This window comes from Lepus europaeus, chromosome 1 (assembly GCF_033115175.1).
Source record: "Lepus europaeus isolate LE1 chromosome 1, mLepTim1.pri, whole genome shotgun sequence".
In the NCBI taxonomy this organism is placed as follows: domain Eukaryota; kingdom Metazoa; phylum Chordata; class Mammalia; order Lagomorpha; family Leporidae; genus Lepus; species Lepus europaeus.
Window position 1 is genome coordinate 159,610,955 of NC_084827.1, and position 22,111 is coordinate 159,633,065.

The 22,111-nt window shown below is 39.0% G+C and overlaps 1 protein-coding gene across 1 annotated transcript in view; it reads right to left on the reverse strand.

The window, feature by feature from the left end:
* The window catches only part of ABCA12 (ATP binding cassette subfamily A member 12), a 183,908-nt gene extending 169,403 nt beyond the window's left edge, over nucleotides 1-14,505 (reverse strand). The window contains exon 1 of the mRNA XM_062201848.1: nucleotides 14,437-14,505. Coding sequence (XP_062057832.1) covers nucleotides 14,437-14,505 — 69 coding nt within the window. The remainder of the gene's footprint in view (nucleotides 1-14,436) is intronic.
* Between the last annotated feature and the right edge of the window lie 7,606 nt (nucleotides 14,506-22,111).

Genomic DNA, 22,111 nt, shown 5'->3' on the forward strand with positions numbered 1-22,111 from the left:
TAAGGGCAATTTTTTTAAAAATAGAAGGAGTTCATGATAGAGCTAACGAATCTTCAGGTGCTTGATCGTATCATAGCAGAAGTGCACACACACAGGTTTCACAGCTTAACTTAACGCAGTGCTTCTCAAACATGAACGTGTATATATAACATCGTTTGGGGAACTTGTAAGCATGCAGGTCTGATTCAGTAGATTTCAGGTGGCACCTGAGACACTGCATTTCTAGCAAGCTCCCAGGTAGGTAACAGTGATACTGACAGTGTTGGTCTATGGACTATTTGAGGACAGCGGATCTAGACGTATGAGAGCACTTCACAAAGTTTGTGGGAAAATAGCACTAAAAGATAAGTTCATGAGGCTGGCACTGTTGTGTAGCAAGTTAAGCTGCCACCTGCAGGGCTGGGATCCGTTATGGGCACCTAACAAGTCCCAGCTGCTCTTCTTCTGACCCAGCTGATAATGGCCTGGGAAAACAGAAGATGGCCCAAGTGATTTGAGACCCAGAAGAAGCTCCTAGCTCCTGGCTTCAGCCTGACTCAGCCCCAGCTGTTGCAGCCATTTGGGGAGTGAACCAGCGAATGGAAGACCTCTGTGTCTCCTCTCTCTCTCCGTAACTCTGCCTTTTAAAATAAATAAAATGAATCTTAAAAAAGATAACTTCATTTGGTGTGAAAATTTTGAGATGCATGCATATAAAGCGTCTTCCAACCTTCATGGAAAATGAACATTATGGAAAAACTATGCATGAATTTCAACATTTTTACTACAAAGTCGACTCATCTTTAAATTCTGTTTTTCCATCTCTGAAGGACCTTCACATACCCATGCCACCCTATGTAACCACCAGGATTATTTATAAAGTACTGGAATACAGTTATTGGAAGATTCCATAGAGATAATCTAATGTATTGAATTCCACACATTTGTAAATCTAGATAGTAGAAAAATATATTTTTATTTTCTATAATTATAATTGAAATTTATCAGCTCCATTAGTAATGAACAAAGACATTAAACCATGTTATTAGAAATATCTGTGATTTTGTCACAATAAAAATGGTAGAAAATTGGGGGCTGGCGCTGTGGCATCATGGGTAATGCCACCACCTGCAGTGCCGGCATCCCATGTGGGCACCAGTTCAAGTCCCAGCTATTCCACTTCCGATCCAGCTCTCTGCTATGGCTTGGGAAAGCAGTAGAAGATGGCCCAAGTCCTTGGGCCCTTGCACCCGCGTGGGAGACCTGGCTACTGGCTTCGGATTGGCGCAACTCCAACCATTGCGGCCATTTGTGGAGTGAACCAGTGGATGGAAGACCTCTCTCTCTTTCTGTATAACTCTGACTTTCAAATAAATAAATAAATTTTTTAAAAAGGTAGATGATTTTAAATCAATTAAAGTTGTTGCAGATATCTCAAAGTGCTATTTACAGTTACCACCATGTTAAAGTTGCAGTAATTATGGCTTCACTACTAGAGCTTTTATTTAATGATTTTATAAAGTTTGCTTTTCAATACTTTGATAACTGAATTTTAATGTAAGTAATTTTATTTATAGTCTTATTTGCTTTTATTTTATAAATTTAAAAAGATATTCCTAGATGGGACATAGGCTTGACCAGATTGCAAAAGACAGCCATTGCATTGAAGATGCTAAGGACCTTTGAGCTAATCTAACTCCTTTTTTATTCTCCTGGGTAACAAAGGTTAGGATTATTTGTCCAATGTAACATACCCAATTGACAGGTTCAATGGGAGACAAGTATATTAATCTCAAGTCAAACATGCCAGGATTTTTAAAAATAATTATCATGCTGCTTTGAGGAGCAGAGAAGAAAGCACTACAGAAAGTGTAGTGGAAAAATATGTGTGGTGCAGAAATCGAAGCTATGTTTTGATCCTAGCCTGTCTCTGGTATACCGGAGAATTAGAATCTGTTCTTCAAAAGTCATGGATATCAAGTACTATTTTTATTTTGTATGACTCATATGAAATGCAACTATAAAGAAGGCTGAATAATGTTTGTGGATTTGTATTTTTTGTATTTGAAGCCATAGTTATATTTTTAAAGAGAACCGTTGCCTGAGTAGGCTTAATGCCCTATAGCTAATTTTAGGCGCATCTATTCATTTACTATGGCAACCTCATGAGAATCCAGTGATGGAGATCAGCTATATCAACACAAATATACATCCACATTCAAATCAAAGACGTAGATTGTAGGATATTTTTATGCTGTCTTTTGATTGGTCTAATTTAGTGGTTTCATGAGAGTGCATTGGCAAATTTTAAAATTAATTTTAGACATTTTTTCAACCCAAATATAAATCAGAGAAGTTTAAGGCAATTTAGATTCTGTCAAAGGTAAAAACCACAACAAACCCATATAAGAATCTCTCATCACAAGGTTTCCCAGGGATTCAAGGTCACATAGGTCTGCAGAACACTTCTGCATACTGTATTTTAGAAGGGTAATAAATACAAAGCTCTCCACACTGTGATCTCAGGAATGTTAAGGTTGACAAATTAATTACAAAAGAAGAAATAAACAAAATTTAAATTTTCATAGCAGCAGGATTGCTCTCAACACCATTCTAAATATTATCATAAACAACCTTCAAGCAAATGCAGTGTCAAAGATTCAAATACTAACCCAATGAGCCATGACTTCTTATTTGTTTGGAGAAAGTCCTAACATATTGCTTTCACACCTGTATATTTAGGAACTACTTGAAAATTTTGAGAAAATCAGTTTTTAAAGATTCAGCCTTTTCACTAATATTTTAATTATCTCATACTACCATTGAACCTCATTTGCATACCAGTCCCCTGCATTCTTGACATCTTGGGGTGTCTACCCACTGAGTCATTTCCAATTCCTTATTGGGCCTATGGCATTTGTGTTCTTTAATTTCCCTAGGGATTCTTTTCTTTTGGGCTGGCCAATTCTGTTCTCTTTCTCTTTTCTTTCCTTTCCTGTAAAATTAGACCAAAAGCTTAGGTAGCTTCTAGCAAGCTGAGTGTCCACACTGGGACTTGGGGAGCCACAGTGATCCAGTGAGGGAAGCACATCTCCAGCAGGATGAGAAGTTTGCTGGCAGTGAGTCGACCCAGGTACAGTGAAGTATAAAGAAAGAGGACAGAGGCAGTGACTAGAGCTTGATTTCCTGTCCGGGAGGTTGACCAAAAAAGGATACATAGTCACCACTAGAGGAGCCAGGATCCTCACTATCCATCAAAGGAATTAGAAATATGGAAATAGACTCTAGTCATGAGTTGCCAGGGCTATGGAAGCCTTTAGAGTTCGCTGACTTTGATCTTATTCCGATAGGGTCATAGTCAAAGTGGAGGTTCTCTCCTCCCTTCGGAGAAGGGTACCTCCTTCTTTGAAGGCCCCGTTCTTTCCACTGGGATCTCACTCACAGAGATCATTCATTTAGGTCTTTTTTTTTTTTTTTTCATGATATCTTGGCTTTCCATGCCTGCTATACTCTCATGGGCTCTTCAGCCAGATCTGAATGCCTTGAGGGCTGATTCTGAGGCCAGAGTGTTGTTTAGGACATCTGCCATTCTATGAGTCTGCTGTGTATCCCACTTCCCATGTTGGATCTTTCTCTCCCTTTTTGATTCTATCAGTTAGTATTAGCAGATACTTGTCTTGTTTGTGTGATCTCTTTGACTCTTAGACCTATCAGAGCTATCAATTGTGAGCTGAAATTGATCACTTGGACTAGTGCGATGGCATACAGGAGTGTCAAATTGTTAAGTCAGCAACAGGAGTCACTGTGTACTTACACCCCATGTGGGATCTGTCCCTAATGTGTCGTCTAAAGCCAAGTGAAGCTATGACTGGTACTGAAACAGTATTTTTATACTTTGCGTTTCTGTGTGGGCGCAGACTGATGAGGTCTTTGCTAATTATATACTGAAGTGATCTTCTGTATATAAAGAGAATTGGAAATGAAAAAAAAAAAAAAACGAACCTGGTGTTAAAATGGAAATGGCATAGAAAATTAATTAATTTGAAAAAAAAATTATGTAGGATCTCTGTCTTTAATGTGCTGTACATTGCTATTTAATGCTATAATTAGTAATCCAATGGTAGTTTTTTCACTTGATGTTGCTATATGGGCAAAATGTTGAAATCTTTACCTAATATATACTAAACTGATCTTCTGTATACAAAGAGAATTGAAAATGAATCTTTACATGAATGGAAGGGGAAAGGGAGCGGGAAAGGGGAGGGTTGCGGGCGGGAGGGAAGTTATGGGAGGGGGGAAGCCATTGTAACCCATAAGCTATACTTTGGAAATTTATATTCATTAAATAAAAGTTTAATAAATAAAAAAAAAAGAAATATGGAAATAGAGAAACCAGAATGAACACTGTAATGTCAGATTAAAATTAATGATATGGGCCTGAATGCCTTGCCTCCAAAATGTATATGGAGCCATAATATGTTGATACAAACAAGTGTGTATAGGTAACTCTTTATTTTCTGCTTTCTAAATCTACAATTTGTTGTGCACTTTTTTCTTCCCAGTCCTTAGAATACCCATTTCCCAAGAAATGGTAGCATCTTTTAGGGGACAAATATGAGAACATGGCCATTGGGACGTAACTATTTCCAAGCCTGAGAGAGGTAGAGAATATATACAGAAGACAGAGGAGGAAAGATAATAGATGAATCATAATACATAGATAATGATAAATAGGTGATAGCTAGATGGATGGACAAATGTAGACAGATTGAGAGATAGAAATGTAATAGATATACTGCTCAGAGATTGTTTAAAAATGAGGAGGACACGTCTAAGGACATGATTTGAAGCATAAATTTAATCCACTAACAAATTAAAAAATTTAAATACATTATAATAATAGATATAATGAATAAACTAAGAACCCATTGACCATTTAGATATAAATGAATACATAAGAAAATGGATAAATGAATTGAAAGTTTAATGAGGAGTGGGATGTGTACACAATCTCAAAATATTTCCTTACAAAATGGAACAAATTGACATCTTGTACCACCAGATGTGATTGATGCAATGGGAAGAAAACATACCATTTCTGGAACATTCTTACCAAGAATGAATAACCTGACTCTACAAATGAGGAAATCACAGATTCTCTAGAAAACAACTGATCTTATGGGTTCAAGAACACCTGGGTCATAAAACTCAGGAAAGACTAAGAAACTGCTTCCTCGAAGGAGATTACAGACATGAAAAACAGATGTAGCATGTGATTCTGAACAGGCTCTTGTCACTATTAAGGACATAATTTTAACAAATGGTGAAGCTTGGATTGAGTCTGAGGATTTGATGGTATTACTGGATTATGTTTGTCTAAAAGGCACACTAAGATATCCAAGGTGATGGAGCATCCATCTCAAAAAGCAGGAGAAAAAAGTTCTTTGCACTACTCTTGCTACTTTATCTTAAATTTGAAATTGTTTCAAAATACAAAACTCAGAAATTATTTAAAATATCTTTCCATCTCTGTTTGAAATTCTAGAACCAATTTTAACAAGGAAGCAAAAATGAAGGGATTTGAAAAGAGATCAAGGGAAAGGAACTCCATTCTTGCACACAGGTGTTAAGTGTTGGGAAACATGATGATACCAGGGCACACTTCAGCAGCCTTGTAGTCAGTGAAGTCATCCACTCAAATTTATAATTTTAAATATTAAGCAGTCCTTAGAAGCAAACATAAATCCACTCAAAAAGTTTCATTTAGAGTTGATCTGCAGTAGCTACAACTAACTTACATATCTAGTAACACTTGCTTCTGCGTGTGTTATAAGACCTACTGTTTCAAATCTTTAAAAAAAAACTTCCCAAATCCAAATTTTCTGAAAAAATCTTGGCAAAGCATAAAATTTAACTTTGGGTCATTCATATTCCAATACCTTACCATAACTCTTCATGCCCTACTAATCCATGTGATTCTATTGTGTTCACTATGGTTATTTTTTCTTATCAATTTCCTGGAAATGTTAGAAAAGACGGTAGAATCCAATGAATAAGCTTTTCTGTATATTTTAAAATTTGAGAAAACTTTTAAAATTTCACTTGGAAATTCCATGAATTATCATAGCCCCATGATCCTTGAACAGAGATCATAAATCCTGTACTCTCGGAGGTGTTCTGTTTCTTGCACACATGTTTTGTTGCTGTTAATGATGTGTGAATTTCCTTAAGTAAGGCATACATTCTGTAGTTAACACATGGCACACTTTTCTGCTGCCTTAAGTCAGCATAGTCATGTTGCTCGTCTTGTCCTTACATTTGAGTTTGTGCACCTTGTGCTAGAGTAGTTTGAAGTTGGTTATGTTAGAACTGAATAATACTGAATATCAGCACAGTTTCTCAATTTCAATAGGGTTTACTCAACCTAACTTTGAAAACATATAAAGAAAATATTTGGGGTGAAGGTTCTCCATTCTTCATCATGGAATCATAGTCTTGAAGAGTCTTAAGGAAATTTAGAGTTCAACATGCAACATAGTATTAATTTATATAAAGTTTGCACATTTGTTAAGACCACAAAAAATTAAGGGCTGGCATTTTGGCATAGCAGGTAAAGCTGTTGCCTGAAATGCCAATTTCCATATGGAAGGCAGGTCAAGTCCCAGCTGGTGTACTTCTAATTGTGCTCCCTGCTAATGCACCTGGGAAACCAGTGGAAGATGACCCAAGTGCTTGGGCCCCTACACCTCACGTAAGAGACCCAGCTGGCATTCTAGGCTCCTGGTTTTGGCCTGGCTCAACTCTAGCTGTTGCAGTCATTTGGACAGTGAACCAGTGGATAGATGACCTCTCTCTCTCTCCCTCCCTCTCTCTCTTTCTTTCTGTCCCTCTCTCTCTGTAACTATTTCAAATAAATAAGTCTTAAACTATTAGGGAGGTGGTATTGTGGTGTAATGGATAAAGCCACCACCTGGATGCCAGCATCCCATATGGGTGCCAGTTTGAATCCTGGCTGCTCCACTTCTGATCTAGCTCCCTGCTAACGCAACTGGGAAAACACTGAAAGATGGCCCAGGGACTTAGGTCCCTGCACCCACATGAGATACCCAGAAAAGGGCTCCTGACTCTTGACTTTGGTCTTTGTGACCATCTGGACAGTGAACCAGCAGCCAGAAAATCAGTCTCAGTCTCTCTCTCTCTCTCCCTCCCTCTGACTCTCCCTCTGTTTCTAACACTGTCTATCAAATAAATAAATCTTTAATTTTTTTTTCTATTTTGGGCACTCATTGTATTCCAGACACTGAGATAGAACAACTAAAATTTCCAACCTTTTGAGGAAAGGAAATATTAAAAATAATAATTATAGGGGCTGGCACTTTGGTGTAGTGGGTTAAGCTGCTGCCTGTAGTGCTGGCATTCCATATGGTTTGAATCCCAACTGCTCCTCTTCTGATCCAGATCCCTGCAAATGCTCCTGGGAAAACAGTGAAAGATGGCCCAAGCGTCTTCCTGTACTCATGTGGGAGACTCAGAAGAAGCTCTAGGCTCCTGGCTTCAGATAGGCCCAGCTCTGGCCATTTGGGGAGTAAACCAGCAGATGGAAGACCTCTCTCTCTCTCTTTCTGTGCCTCTGCCTCTCTGTAACTCTGCCTTTCATATAAATAAATAAATCTTTTAAAATTGATTTAAAAAAGAATAATTATAATAGAATGTAATGCATAATGCAACAATGTAGAAATAATGAGTTTTAAGAGGAAGACACATCAAGGAAAGCTGAGTCTAAAATCTGAAAGATAAAAAGGATCAGGCAGAATTGAAAATAATGTGTACCAGACGGAGTGTGAAAAAGGAGTGAGAGCCATTGAAATAGAGGAAATGGATGGTTGAAGACCCATCGATGGGGATGAGGGTGGAATAGTTCAGAAACAGAAATAGGTCCAGAACATGACTCCAGCACATTGACAGTTAGAACCTCTACTTGAATGCCTCCAGTGACAATAATTTCATTATGTCATGAGTCTTATAACTGGACAGTTCATACTGTCTGATATCTCTGGTTTTACTGATATGAAATCTTACTTCATGACTATTACTCATTTGTCTAAGTTTGGCCTCCTCTTCCCATGAGAATTCTGTAAATATTTGAAAAGAGACCAAGTCCCTCCTCCTCCTGGGTAACTGCAATAATTCTCTGTTAAATATTGCTTCAAATCTTCTCTTAATTCTTATTATCAAGTGATCTTCATAGAATTAATGTAAAATTCAAATAGTGCTTCAAATGGTAATAGTTGACATATATTGACTACTTAGAATGTGCAGTGTGCTATGTTAAACATGCAACATTGAGGCCAGTGCTGTGGGTAAAGCTGCTGCCTGCAGTGCTGGCATCCCCTATGGGTGCTGGTTCGAGTCCCAGATGCTCCACTTCTGACCCAGCTCCCTGCTGATTACCTGAGAAAGAGGTAGAAGATAGCCCAAGTCCTTGAATCCCTGTACCCACATGAGAGACGTGGAAGAAGCTCCTGGCTCCTGGCATCAGGTTGGCTCAGCTCTGGCCATTGTGGCCATCTAAAGAGTGAACCAGTGAATGGAAGGCTTTCTCTCTCTCTGCCTCTGCCTCTCTGTAACTTTGCCTTCGGAATAAATAAATAGATCTTTAAAAAAAAATGCAGTATGCATTATCTCATCTAACAAAAATAGACAGATAGAAGAATAGAATTTTAAAGGAATTAATAGGATTTCTTTCCACAACCCACTCTCTAAATGAACTCGGGGAGTCTGGTTTTAGCACCAGCACAAACAGAAATTAAGTTATATACAAATGAATCATTGCAGAATGGATTACTGATTCTTTCTGATCTAAATACTGTCCTTTTATTAGTTCAGCCTTAAGACTAATAAAATAGGTTTTTATTATTTCAATGCTAGAAAGTATTAGAAGTCATTTAAAGGTGTTTCTTCAATCTAGAATCATAACTTTTCATTATCCCAGAATGAGGGAATACAAATGGCAAAGTTCTCAATCAACTGGGCTTTCTACCATTCAACAGTGAGGCCAAATTAATGCCTCTTTTGAAAACTGAAATCAAGAAAGTTTTCTGAATTCCATTCTTATAGGTTACAATGTATTTCAGAGATTCAAATTTTTTATAATATATGTAAAGCACCATTTTTATTGGGGTGTAAACCAGTTTATTTCTCAATTTCTCATAATTCTGAAACATCTTGATCTCATTTGCTGTTATTGATTGACTAAATTAACAAAATACTCATTTCATTTAAGGGGCCAGCACTGTGGCACAGTGGGTTAAAGCCCTGGTCTGAAGCACCGGCATCCCATATGGGTGCTAGTTTGAGTCCTGCTGTTCCTCTACAATCCAGCTCTCCGCTATGGCCTGGGATAGCAGTAGCAGATGGCCCAAGTCCTTGGGCCCCTCCACCAATGTGGGAGACCCAGAAGAAGCTCCTGGCTCCTGGCTTTGGATCAGCACAGCTCCAGCCGTTGCAGCCATCTGGGAGTGAACCAGCAGATGGAAGACTTTTCTCTGTGTCTCTACCTCTCTCTGTAACTCTTTCAAATAAATCTTAAAAAAAATAAAATACTCATTTCTATTATGTGTCAGTAATCATAATCAACAGTTAATACTAGCACTTTTGTGCATTTAAAAGAGATTATAGAAGTAAATTGTCCGGAACCAGAAGAGCTAAAATAAGTTGGAAAATGTGATCACATAGTTGAGTGAATTATGCAGGACCTACTTTATTTTTATCTGCTTTAGAATGAAATTAGGATTAGGATTTAATCCCATATTATTTTAACATATACATTATTTTAATGCATAGACCACACTGCTCCAAAATCCTTAAGCTAAAGCTTCCTCTTTGTCTAGTCTCTGTGAAAGGAAATTGTATGAGAAGGAGGAAATTGGGGAAAGAAGATTCAAGCTCGATCCAAAATGTCAGAGTCAAAGCTGGCAGATATCCTGGTAGTTAAGACACCCGTACCCCACATCAGAATGCCTGAGTTTGATATCCAGCTCTGGTTCCTGACTCCAGCTTCTTGCTTGTGCAGACCCAGAAAGTAGTGGTGACAGATCAAGTGATTGAGTTCCTCCCACATAGAGAATGGGATTGAGCTCCAGGCTCCTGATTCTGACCCCAGCCCAGACATTCAAAGTAAACCAATGGATGGAATTCTCTTTCTTCTATGTGTGTGTATGTGTGTGTATCTGTGTCTCTCTGCCGCTCACATCAGTCAACCAACAAAATATTTACAAGGTCAAAGCTGTGGCAATGTCTATAATAGAAAATCTGATTTTGTCATCAACTGAACTCAAGTATGAGCGCCTAGCTAAACAGTTGTAACAGAAATAAACAGTTGGTGTTATTTCTTAGTTAACTAACGTTAATGTCTTCATCAAATCAGAAGTCTGGGATTACAGTCCACTTCCATAGAGACCTGAAAGCACTCCTTGATATGTCTGTTGGGACCCATCTTCTTAAAGAACAATAAATTCTCTCCTTGTATTAATTTTTCAGCCTGAGGTCTCTGCTGAACCAGGACTGATTCCTGTCATTAGCCGGTATCTCATTAAGTGAGCCTCCATGATTTTAATCCTCTCCTCCAGAAACTATCATCACTTTTTTCCTATTATTGTAGAGTTATATTATAAGCTCAGTAGGGTAGCAACTGTGTCTTATTGATTTTCTCAATTACCTAATCTTTCTGTTGGTTCTTCATGTGTTATTTCACTCTCCATTAGTATTCATTTTTCCAGTGTAAATAATAATTTCTATTATCAAATATGATTCCAAAAAGGCAAATCTAAGGCCCCCCTTTGCACATATAGTTTCTTTGGTGGCCTGAACTCTGAGTGGCATCCAGAGAGTGCTGAGAAAAGAAACACAACTCAGGAGCAGTAAAGAGTAGGCAGATAGTGGAAAGAATAGATCTGTGACTGGGGAAATCTGACTTTGAGCCAGTGTCCTCATTAACTGGAATCTGTAGCTGGAATCAGGAATGGAACCCAAGAACTCTTTGGGATGTGGATGTCTGAACTACACAAATTCTAGGATGTCCTTTACTAATAAAGATATATACTTTCTAATCCCCAGTCTCTCTTAATGTGTCTAAGGCTTCTTTTTCTTTTTCTCCCCCTGGATGTGATTTTTTTTGTCCATTCACAGACTCCTAACTCTTACCCCCACAGATTAGTCTTCCCACTACCTTGCTTTGTAACAGAATCTCTTTTTAAAATTAGGTAAGGTTGCCATGGTAGTGATGCTGCTACTTGTTATAAGCTTTCAGTAAGGATTATTCATTTCCAGGGTCATACAACTTAATTTCTATTTTCCTGGGTGCAAAAATATATTTTTAAAGTTCAATTTTCAAAATGTTTATAAATAGATAAGATTACTTTCATTAAAAGGGGATTGCTTGATGGATGACCATGTCTAATTCTTTCTCTCTTTCTCTCTTTGACAGATAGAGTTAGTCAGTGAGAGAGACAGAGAGAAAGGTCTTCCTTCCATTGGTTCACTCCCCAAATGGCCGGCGCTGCGCCGATCCGAAGTCAGGAGCCAGGTGCTTCCTCCTGGTCTCCCATGCGGGTGCAGAGGACCAAGCACTTGGGCCATCCTCTACTGCCCTCCTGGGCCACAGCAGAGAGCTGGACTGGAAGAGGAGCAACCGGGACTAGAACCTGGTGCCCATATGGGATGCTGGCGCCACAGGCAGAGGATTAACCAAGTGAGCCACGGCGCTGGCCCGACCATGTCTAATTCTTACACAGACTGTAAATTTAAAATATCTATGGAAATGGAATTAAGAGATAAGTTTTAGTGCAAAAAAGTTGTTAAATTCATGACTATGAAGGGTCTTCAAAACATTCATGGAAAATTCATACTGTAAAAAAACTATATATGGGTTTCAAAAAATTTTTGCACCAAAATAAACATAGTTTAATTCCATTTTCCATTAATTTTTTCATGTGTTACTCATATCCTTTCTTCAAATTTATATACCTAGCCGGCACCGCGGCTCAATAGGCTAATCCTCTGCCTTGCGGTGCCGGCACACCGGGTTCTAGTCCCGGTTGGGGCACCGGATTCTGTCCCGGTTGCCCCTCTTCCAGGCCAGCTCTCTGCTGTGGCCAGGGAGTGCAGTGGAGGATGGCCCAAGTGCTTGGGCCCTGCACCCCATGGGAGACTAGGAAAAGCACCTGGCTCCTGCTTTGGATCAGCGCGGTGCGCCGGCCACAGTGGCCATTGGAGGGTGAACCAATGGCAAAGGAAGACCTTTCTCTCTGTCTCTCTCTCTCACTGTCCACTCTGCCTGTCAAAAAAAAAAAAATTACAGAGGAAATGTATCTAGCTTTCTTTGTCCTCTTGCACTTCACTTGGAATTGTCTTTCCTTGCCCTTTGGCCACTTCTGTAGGTCTCATGTGCCCTTTTGCTTACTTATAGTGGATCCAGGTGAATCCTTCTATATCACCCCCAATCTAGACTTTTTCTGGCTTCACTCCTTGCAACCAAGACTTATCTGACCTGGCTACTATTCTCTCAAGGTGCACTTAAGATCTGAAATAATAACTCATATACTCTCCTTCCCCAGGAAATTTCTAATTACTTAGGGATTTTTAGAGATTTTGGTAGATGGGAATAAGACATAGTATCATGGTAAAACACTTTCCACATATCTGACATGCATCTCTTCTAGAGATGCCAACATACCTAGCAGAAATAGACCTAAATGGAAAACAACTTGAGGTAGAAAATTAATATACTCACTATTTGACAGATGAGGAAGGAGTTGGTCAATAAAATTCCCAAATGTGAATTTTTTTCAATGACAAAAATTTATTCATGAGAGATTGGGGGAGTGTTTGGGTAATTTTTTATCTAAAATACTATTGTATGGAAAGCATCCAGTCTCAGCATTCAGGTTACTGCCAGTAACAGATACCAGTTTATAGTTCCTCCATGATTTGCTTTTACCTATTGAATTTGCATCATTTTAGAACTTTACTGTAGATAAATGTCTTCTCTTTCACACTCTCTCATCCTGGATTCCTTCTTGCCATTGATCTGAATTTAAAAATATGGTACACATATAGCCCCAAACCCCTCAATAATCTATTTACTGAGTCTTTCTCCATTACTTTGAAATACATGAGTACATTTAGTTCTTACAGCACTAAGGCTAGAGACAATAGAACACACCCATTTTATACGTGGGCAAACTAGTACTTGGAGAAATTGTCATGTGCCATCAACGTCATGGGAAAAACCCAGCCTTCATCCTCTGGCCAATGTCACAAACCCAGGACTCTTTCCTACTGAATACCACACAGAATGAACTGTGTGATATTCAAGGGGATTTTCTTTCTTTTGTCTTTTTGCCACTAAAATAAAGTATTATAATGATTTTATAGTTTTCTGTCCATACTTCACACCCATGCAATTATGTGATACCACCAAATTCACAAAGCTAAATGACTACCAACTTTCCTCCATGAGTACATGTATCAGAACATTCAAGCAAAGCATCTGACATTGCAGGTAAGCCTAGAGTGAAATAAGGTGCATAGATAAAAGTTGGTTTCTGTGATGCATATCATTTGCATAATATTTACATTACTCATTTAAATCTTGGAATTATCACATCAAAATGAAGTCTATGAATGCCTTTTTGGGCTTCTATGCTTTTTTAAACATTGTCCTGAGCATATGGAAATCCACAGAAACTTCTTTCTCAGTCTCCCTGAATTTTATCTGCTGTGGATAACAGCTGGCATTGTAATTTAAAAAGCAAGTATTAGTGTAAGAGCACAAAAAAGATGTTGCAACGAGCAAAGAAAACACAGACTGTGGCAGTAAAGTTAGATGATTCAATCACACTCTTACATCATGGCCATAAATACACTCTTGTGTGGCATTTCCAATAAGTGATTTTTAGATGTTAAAATTTCTTAGCAGTTTTTCTATACTAAAAGCCTTCACACTATTTCTGCTTTCTAGCTTACTTTTCAACCAAACTTTCTATTGCTTTTGGTTTTCCAGTACATTTCTTTTTCATTTATTGTTACTTTCAAATGATACCTTGCTTTCATTCATCATTTTTAAATTGAATTTAAGAAAATTCTGAAAGTACTCTGACTTGGATCCAGAATTCAACAAAAGTTCCAATTCAACCAGTAACAAGGCACATCCTTTTCTTTGCCTACGGCATGTCCTGGTTTACTCTTAATTTACTGAAATCAAAAGGCTGCTTTGAAGCATGTTAAGGCTTGCCCCATTAGTTAAAAGACAGATGGAGGGATGAATCCTAAATATCTTATTTCCTGCTTTGGCAAATGCCCTTAAACTCTTCTCTCTTTACTTCTCATTAACTTCACATTTTAGGATTGCCTGGAGTAGTGCCCCGTGCCCCACACCCTCACTCTATTTTTACTCACCGGCTGTCTTTTGACACCAAGCCAATTTTTCCAGACCAGGATCCGAAGCTGCCGAAAATGGGAAGTCATCCTTCAAATACCTCAGTGAGGGAATTCTCTTTCCCTCCAAACCTCCAAAGAAGAATCGACACGCCGTCCCACTGGCTGTGTGTCAATGTGTCGAGTCTTTTCACGGCATAGCTTCCGTGGTGGCTGGGGTGAGAAACCCACAGTTCTTCTCTTCCTGCTGGAGTTTTCCTTTGGTTAGTTCTTGACCAAGAAGCTCTTCTCAATTGTTCCTCCAAAAGAAGGACAGATCAGTGTCTTTTGATGGCTTATGCTTATTTTAAAATAATATCCAGTTGCTGCTTGTTGCATGAAGTCCAGACTCAAGAGAGAATGAGTATCATTCAGATAATGCCCCACTGTAAAGAAAAAAAAAAAAAAAAAAAAACACAACACCAAACTTACACCTCCTACTCTCCATGAAATTAACTGCCTATCCACACCTTAAAGAACGTGTCACCTGCACTAGACACGTCATAAGGAATTAGGTGGGACCCTGGCCAGGCCAGTAGGACTTGTCCTACATTCTCTTGCCTTCTTTCCAGCACATAGAACCTCCTCTGACAGAGGCAGGGCAGAGTATTTTACAGACTCTGGGCACAGACTTCGAGCCCAGTGACTCAAAATGTCATTAAGATGTTTTAAGTCAATAAGACCAGTGCTCAGTTTAAGAAGCTCTGAATCTCAGGCCATCATTAGATATCCTAGGGAAAGTACCATTTTAACCTAAAGTATAATGCATTGAGTTGGGGAGAAGTGACCAGATGGTGAAGCCCTAACTTCTATCACAAATTTACATTTAATGCAGAAAATAAGAGGTTGGCTTCTGTAGGAGACATAAATGACAAACGGTGGACCCTTTCATTTTGCTGGGGGAAGAGTTCTGTGTCTACTACAGGAAAGCCATGTTGCTTCAGGCTATTGGATTAGAGGGTATTTCTGCTATCTTCTCTATGCGGGATGCCCCACTCCCTCTCCAGGTTCCTATGTCTCACAATCACTCCAAGCTGATATCTTAGGTAACCCATAAAGTATATTCTCTGTGGCTTTAGAATCTAGCATTGTTTGATATTGCTCTCTCTTAAGAAATTCATTTTTTGCCTTATTTTTTGCTATGTCCTATTTTTCTCACTGTATTGTGAATTTTTTGAGGCTATGGCCTATTTTGTATCACTGCCTTCATGGTGCTCAATACTCAGATTTGGATGTAATTGAGTAAGACTACAAATGTTTGAGCTGAGACCTGTTTGATGAAATTCTCCTCAGGTCCTCCCACCTTGCCCTGACTGATCCAGACACAGTTAAGGCATTGTTTAAGTTCTCCCTTCAAACCTGGAGTAATTGCTGGTGTGGCTGCCTGGTCTCCATGCGGACTCTGCAAAGCTGGTGGCAGCCAGCCTGGAGCTGACCGGAGCTAAGAAGTCACATGTCCAATTCCTCAGCATTGGCTCTGTCCCTGCTGTGATAAAGCTCTCCAAACCCAATTCCCACCAGTCAGTCAGTCCTGAATATCTAGAATGTGGTTCTTTATTATTTTTTCTGGAGTATGTTAAAGACAAGGTATTCAAACAATCGAGGGTCCTTGAGATAATGCCCTCCTCATTCCACCTGGGGCGTGGTCACCAAGATTTGTCTGGCTTTCACAATCAGGATGACGGGAGCTGCTGCTTCCCTGCCTTCTTTCACTGCTGTCGCGGTCTACAAATCAGGTTCACAAACATTACTTAGTTAGAAAGGTAAGGTGGCATTTGGGGATGTGACTCTACACGCTTTGAGAAGCTGCAGGCATAGCTTCACTTTATGCAGTCAGGTTACTCCAGGTGAAAAAGTACTGACTCACCACGTGACTGATGCAGGTGAGAGGTCATCTTGAAAAGCTCCACGTGGCTTCTCCCAGAAGCTGCTCCTCACCTCTCCCAGTGTAATCACAGAGTCGTTTTGTGTCTGGTTGTTTGTTTAACTTCAGTTAAGTCTCTCTCAAGTTGTTTTCCTTCCTGGACACCTTTATCCACTGTCTTTAGTTTTCTAATGAAGATAATATATTTTATTACAACCCATGATTTTCCAGATATACTTCAGTGTAATTTCAAAGCTGTATATTAAGTGTTGTGTATATTAACATATTCCTATGTGCTTTGTCCCAAATCTAAACATCACACACATTTCCCTGGAGACTGGGGCAATCTTTCACAAAATATAATTAGAAGTTTACAATGGGGTACATAGATAATCATAATTTTAAATTTTGCCTCTTTCTGAACATCAAGATTTTGCAATCTATTATCAACCACATCTGCTTCTATTCTCTTCTTAAATTTGCAGATTTATTTTAAAAGAAAATTTTAAAACATCTTTAAAGATTCCATTTTAGAAAATCATTGCATTAGTCTTGGTATCTGCAGCTTCCATAAACAAATACCATAAACTCTGCTTAGACAGACCCTGAAGTAATTATTAGGCCAACTAATATGGAAACAGGAGAAAGAATGTGCAAAAATAAAGACTGTGAATTCCATCTTTTTTGCACAGAAGAGGATGTAGCTTTGTACCCCACTCCTGGTTGCAGCTTGGGGTACCCTGCAAATAACTTGAGTTTCCCTTGAGGGAAGAGAAGATAATTGGTAACTAGAAATAATCTGCATTCAGGATACATAGCCAAAACTAAACTGAGCTGCAAATAAACAAAGGCAAAGTTATACTAATACAATACACAAGAGGAAAAGTTTGCTTACCCATAAACTGTTCCAGATTTTATTCTCAGAGATATTCTGAGAAGTTAATCTTACTTGGCTTAGCATGACCATGGTGGTCTGCCACATATTTCTCAGTTGCTTCTGCCAGAGGCAAGAGACCCAACTCACCTTTAAAGGGGGACTTTTAGGTTTCAATTCATAATACCTACCTAAATCTCCTCTCTCTGCTGCTGGTGACTCTACTCCTCAGAGATCAATAAATGCACCTCTTCCTCAAGCAAGGAATTATCACATCTATCCAACATTATGCAGTCTTTGCTTTTGTGTGTTCACTTCACCAGCAGTAAAAACAAATATATATCGGCCGGCGCCGCAGCTCAATAGGCTAATCCTCCGCCTTGCAGCGCCGGCACACCGAGTTCTAGTCCCGGTCGGGGCACCGATCCTGTCCCGGTTGCCCCTCTTCCAGGCCAGCTCTCTGGTGTGGCCAGGGAGTGCAGTGGAGGATGGCCCAAGTGCTTGGGCCCTGCACCCCATGGGAGACCAGGAGAAGCACCCGGCTCCTGCCATCGGATCAGCATGGTGCGCCGGTCGCAGCGCACCTACCGTGGCGGCCATTGGAGGGTGAACCAACGGCAAAAAGGAAGACCTTTCTCTCTGTCTCTCTCTCACTGTCCACTCTGCCTGTCAATATATATATATATATATATATATATATATATAATAGAATCCTGGGATTCTGTAATTCTATTTTCTTGAGCTCTTGTAATAACAAGTTTTTGTTTTTGTTTTAATTCAACTATCTCAAATTTGACTAGGCAATGTCAAAACTATTTTTGAGCATACATGGTCGTCATTCTGAGGTCACTCTCATCTAGAGACCCCCAGGGTCACTGTGCCAACTGAGCACAGTTAGAACAATGGCTCTTCCTGGGCTGTACAACCGTGTGAATGACTGGGCTCCATGAACATTGGGTGTGGCACCACTTCTCAGTCAGCCAATCATGTAGCACATTCCAGGACCAGGGAGAGAATTGGTCCAAACACAAATGGGTACTAAAACACACTAAGTTTTCTTAATAGAATAACTTTAATGATCTATATTAATAATAATAAGGGAGCTGGTGTTGTGGCATGATGGATTAAACATGGACATCCCATAAGGAGTGCCAGTTCAAGCCCAGCAGTTCAGTTTCCTGCTAATGAACCTGGGAAGGCAGTGGATTATGGCCCAAGTGTTTGGGCTCCAGCCATCCATGTGTCATATCCAGATGGAGTTCCTGGCTCCTGACTTAGGCCTAGCCCAGCCATGGCTGCTGCAGGTATTTGGGGATAGAACCAGTATATGAAAGAGCTCTCTCTTGTCTCTCCCTGTCACTCTGCATTTCTAATAAATAAATTGATCTTTTAAAAATGATAATACAGATAGTTATGGCACTACAAAGTCACTGTCTACTTGTCATTGTATAATAGAAATCTAGCACAGGTTCTAGTAATTTGTCAATTAATGCTTACTGAATAATTGAGTAGCAAAGACTTAAGCACTTGAATTATCAAAGGAGCCTTATTGTACAGAAATTGTTACTCTCCCCATTTCCAGAGGAAGAAAGTGACATTTAGAGGTGCCATGACTTGCCTAAGTCCAGTGAGAAGAGGGGTCAGTGGAAATAGCAGAGAGGAAACTCAAATTCTATAGCATTTTAGATCTCTGTGTCTTATTGTCTCCAATCTCATGCTGTACACTCCAAAAGAAAGCTGAAAAGGAAAGAACTCAGAGGGTATTTTTTTCCTTTGGTTCTAGATTTTTTTTTAAGTTTATACATAAAAAATTATTGCCAAAATGAGAGCACAAAGAACAAATGCTCCAGGAACTCGGGGAGAGGAAGTCTCCGCTTTTCTGCTTCTCGTGGAACAGCCCAGCACTTCGCAGCCTGGCTCCTGCCAGCTTCATCAGGTGTCTCTGCACCCTCAGCCATCCCTCCTGCCATCTGTTGTGTGCCTCACAGGAGGACTGTTCACTTTCAGGTTTTGGTCATGCTGTTCTCGCTGCCCAAAATGAAATTGTGCTCATTCTATGAAGGACTCACTCAAGTGTTACTTCCTGTTGGCGTCTTTCTCGTCACTTCCATCCACCCCGCCCCAAGCCTGGCTGAGTTAATGACTCCTTCATCTGTTCTCCCACAAACCTGTGTTCATAAAGATAACCATCTCCTTCTGTCTCTTCATCTATACACTGAGTCCCTTGGATACAAGGAGCATGTCTTAGGAAACATCAAGAGCTGACAATTAATTCTATATCCCTGAAGATTGGGGAGAACTCTGGACTGACCAGAACTGAGAGCTGGTTTGAAGTAGTATAAGTTAAAAACCAAGGAGTTAGAGACCTAAGGCTAAAGAGCAGACCATAATGATGATTTAGAATAAGAAGTTCCTGGCAACATTTCTAAGACGACAGTGTGTGGGGGGAGGACGTTGTGGCACAGCTTGTTAAGCAGCAGCTTGGAACACCTACATCCCATTTCAAGAGTTCCTGGTTTGAGTCTTGGCTACTCTGTGCTTCTGATTCAACTTCCTGATAATGTGCCTTGAAGGCCTTGGATGATGACCCAAATTCTTAAGTTTCGGGCACATATGTGGGAGACCTGGATGGAGTTCCTGGCTCCTGGTTTCAGCTTGGCACAGCCCTTGCGGTTGTAGCTATTTAGGGAATGAACCAGCAGATGGAATATTGATCTCTGTCTGACTTTCTCTCTTTTTCCTTGTCACTCTGCCTTTCAAATAAATAAATAAATAAACAAACGTTTTTAAAAAGGATAGAGTATGATAAAACTGATGCTGAAGGAAGAGGAAAAACATTAGTAAAATGAGATATTGATTGAAGTTGAGACCTGAAACGACCATTTGGACAGGAAAACAATGTACAAATGAGTTAATGAGTAAAATAGGAATTTTATTGGCAACCAGAGCTATAATTTTACTCCTTTTCCTCCAAATTGATTTTTACCATAGCATCATTGCCATCATGTTTTTTTTTTACCATTAATTGACTTGTACATTAATAAGGTGCTATAAGATATTCAGCACTTATAGAATCCAATCCTTATGATAAATCCTGAGGTCAATATTATCATCTCCACAGATGGGCAAGCATAGGTCAAATAGATTCCTTGGGTCACAGAGTTAACAAGTGTCCATGTGGTGATTTGAACTCAGGTTCCAATGTCTGCAAATCCAGTTCTCTAACAGGTCATCATCAAGAAATCATGGATAAGAAAACACGACAAGTGCATGCATTTAACTCAGGAAAGCACAGCAAGTTGGGAAATTGAAGCTAACTCATAGTAAAAATAACAGCATCCTCCTTTAACAAGGAGGGTGGGGCTCCACCCAAAGATTAAGATAATGAGCCACCCATTACAAATACCTTATTACCTAAGACCCACCTGCGATGGAAGGCATTGATAGCTGATGCTATGAAACAGGTGGGTGTGAGGAAGGCATCAGATTCAGGATTTTCAGGTGCTTTATCACTGACAACCATCCAGTGATCATGTAGACAGAAGCATTGTGTCAAGAAGCAAGTGGTAAAAAACTGATCCACAAAGCAGAAAGCAAGATGTATTCTGAAGGAGCTTTAATGAGACTCACTCACTCATGAGTGAAAAGGAAGTGTGTTCCTCCAAGATGTGCAGTGGCATGGAATTCCCCTCACAAATCATAGTCATGTCAGGAGAACCAGTTTGATAAGTTAACTGATTATCTCCCTTAGTACTGAGCCATGTGATCATGGGAATTTCTGGGTGATTTACAGTCTTGCAAAGAAATACTCACCCACTCACCTAGGGTGAACAGTAATTTGCTAAGTCAAACTGGTAAAGTATGTTGGTAAAGTAAAATTTTAATTATACTACCTGCATTGCTGTAGACTTGTGGGGAAAAAAATAAGGGAACATTATAATATTTTGAATGTTTGTTGAACACTTCATAAAACTGAAAAAAGATTTGAGATAGGGTATTGAGAAGATCAGTCCCTTATATAACTTATATAAAACAGTATAAGTTTTAATCAGTTCTTCAATTAAGAGGAAAAAATGAAAAATGCTGTAATTTTTTGGTTTCAATTTATATTTCCCCCACCATTAAAAATCTAAAGCATATTAAAAGAGAATTCAGGATATTTATCTACTATCACTTCTTCCATCAAAGAAAAAAAAACAACAAATCAATTTCATCATGTGTCCTAGTGTTCAGTGACCAGCTTGTCTCCAGAGCAATTAGACAAAGAATATCACAAGTTGGGCTTAGAATAGAGAAATGAGGGAGCAAGTGCTAGATCACTTGCTGACAATAGCAATATTACATGAATACTTAGCAAATAGTTTCAACCATTAGATAACAACTTAAGAAAACATTTACCAGAAGGTCCAATGCCTTCTAGAAATTTTAAGAATCATGTATTTGAAAACACCTCTTAAATATCTAACATGGTGTAGTTTGTTTAACCAGTAAGCTTAAGCACAACCATATAAAATGTTTTTAGTTTCTTTCTACCAACAAGTTTAAAACATATGATGCAGAGATTCAGGTCACACGAATTAAAATGTATCTTTGATTGATTTTAGCAGCTTAAATTTATGGACAATCTTATCTATAAGCCATTTAAAATAAAATTCTTAATACAATTTTCCCATGTGGACATACAATATATACACACATATAATATAGCATAATAGACCAATATAGCAATTTTAATAATAGCTTTTAAAATCTTTAACTCTTTTTGTAGATTGCCAATTGATTTGAATTGCTTTTTGTTTTGAGTAACCTCAGTTAACCATACTTTCTCTCAGTTGGTACTGTGAATACATTATTGGCTTCATCTGTTTACAGAGCCATCCCAAAGTACTGAATACAATAGAAGTGGCTGGAAAAAGTCC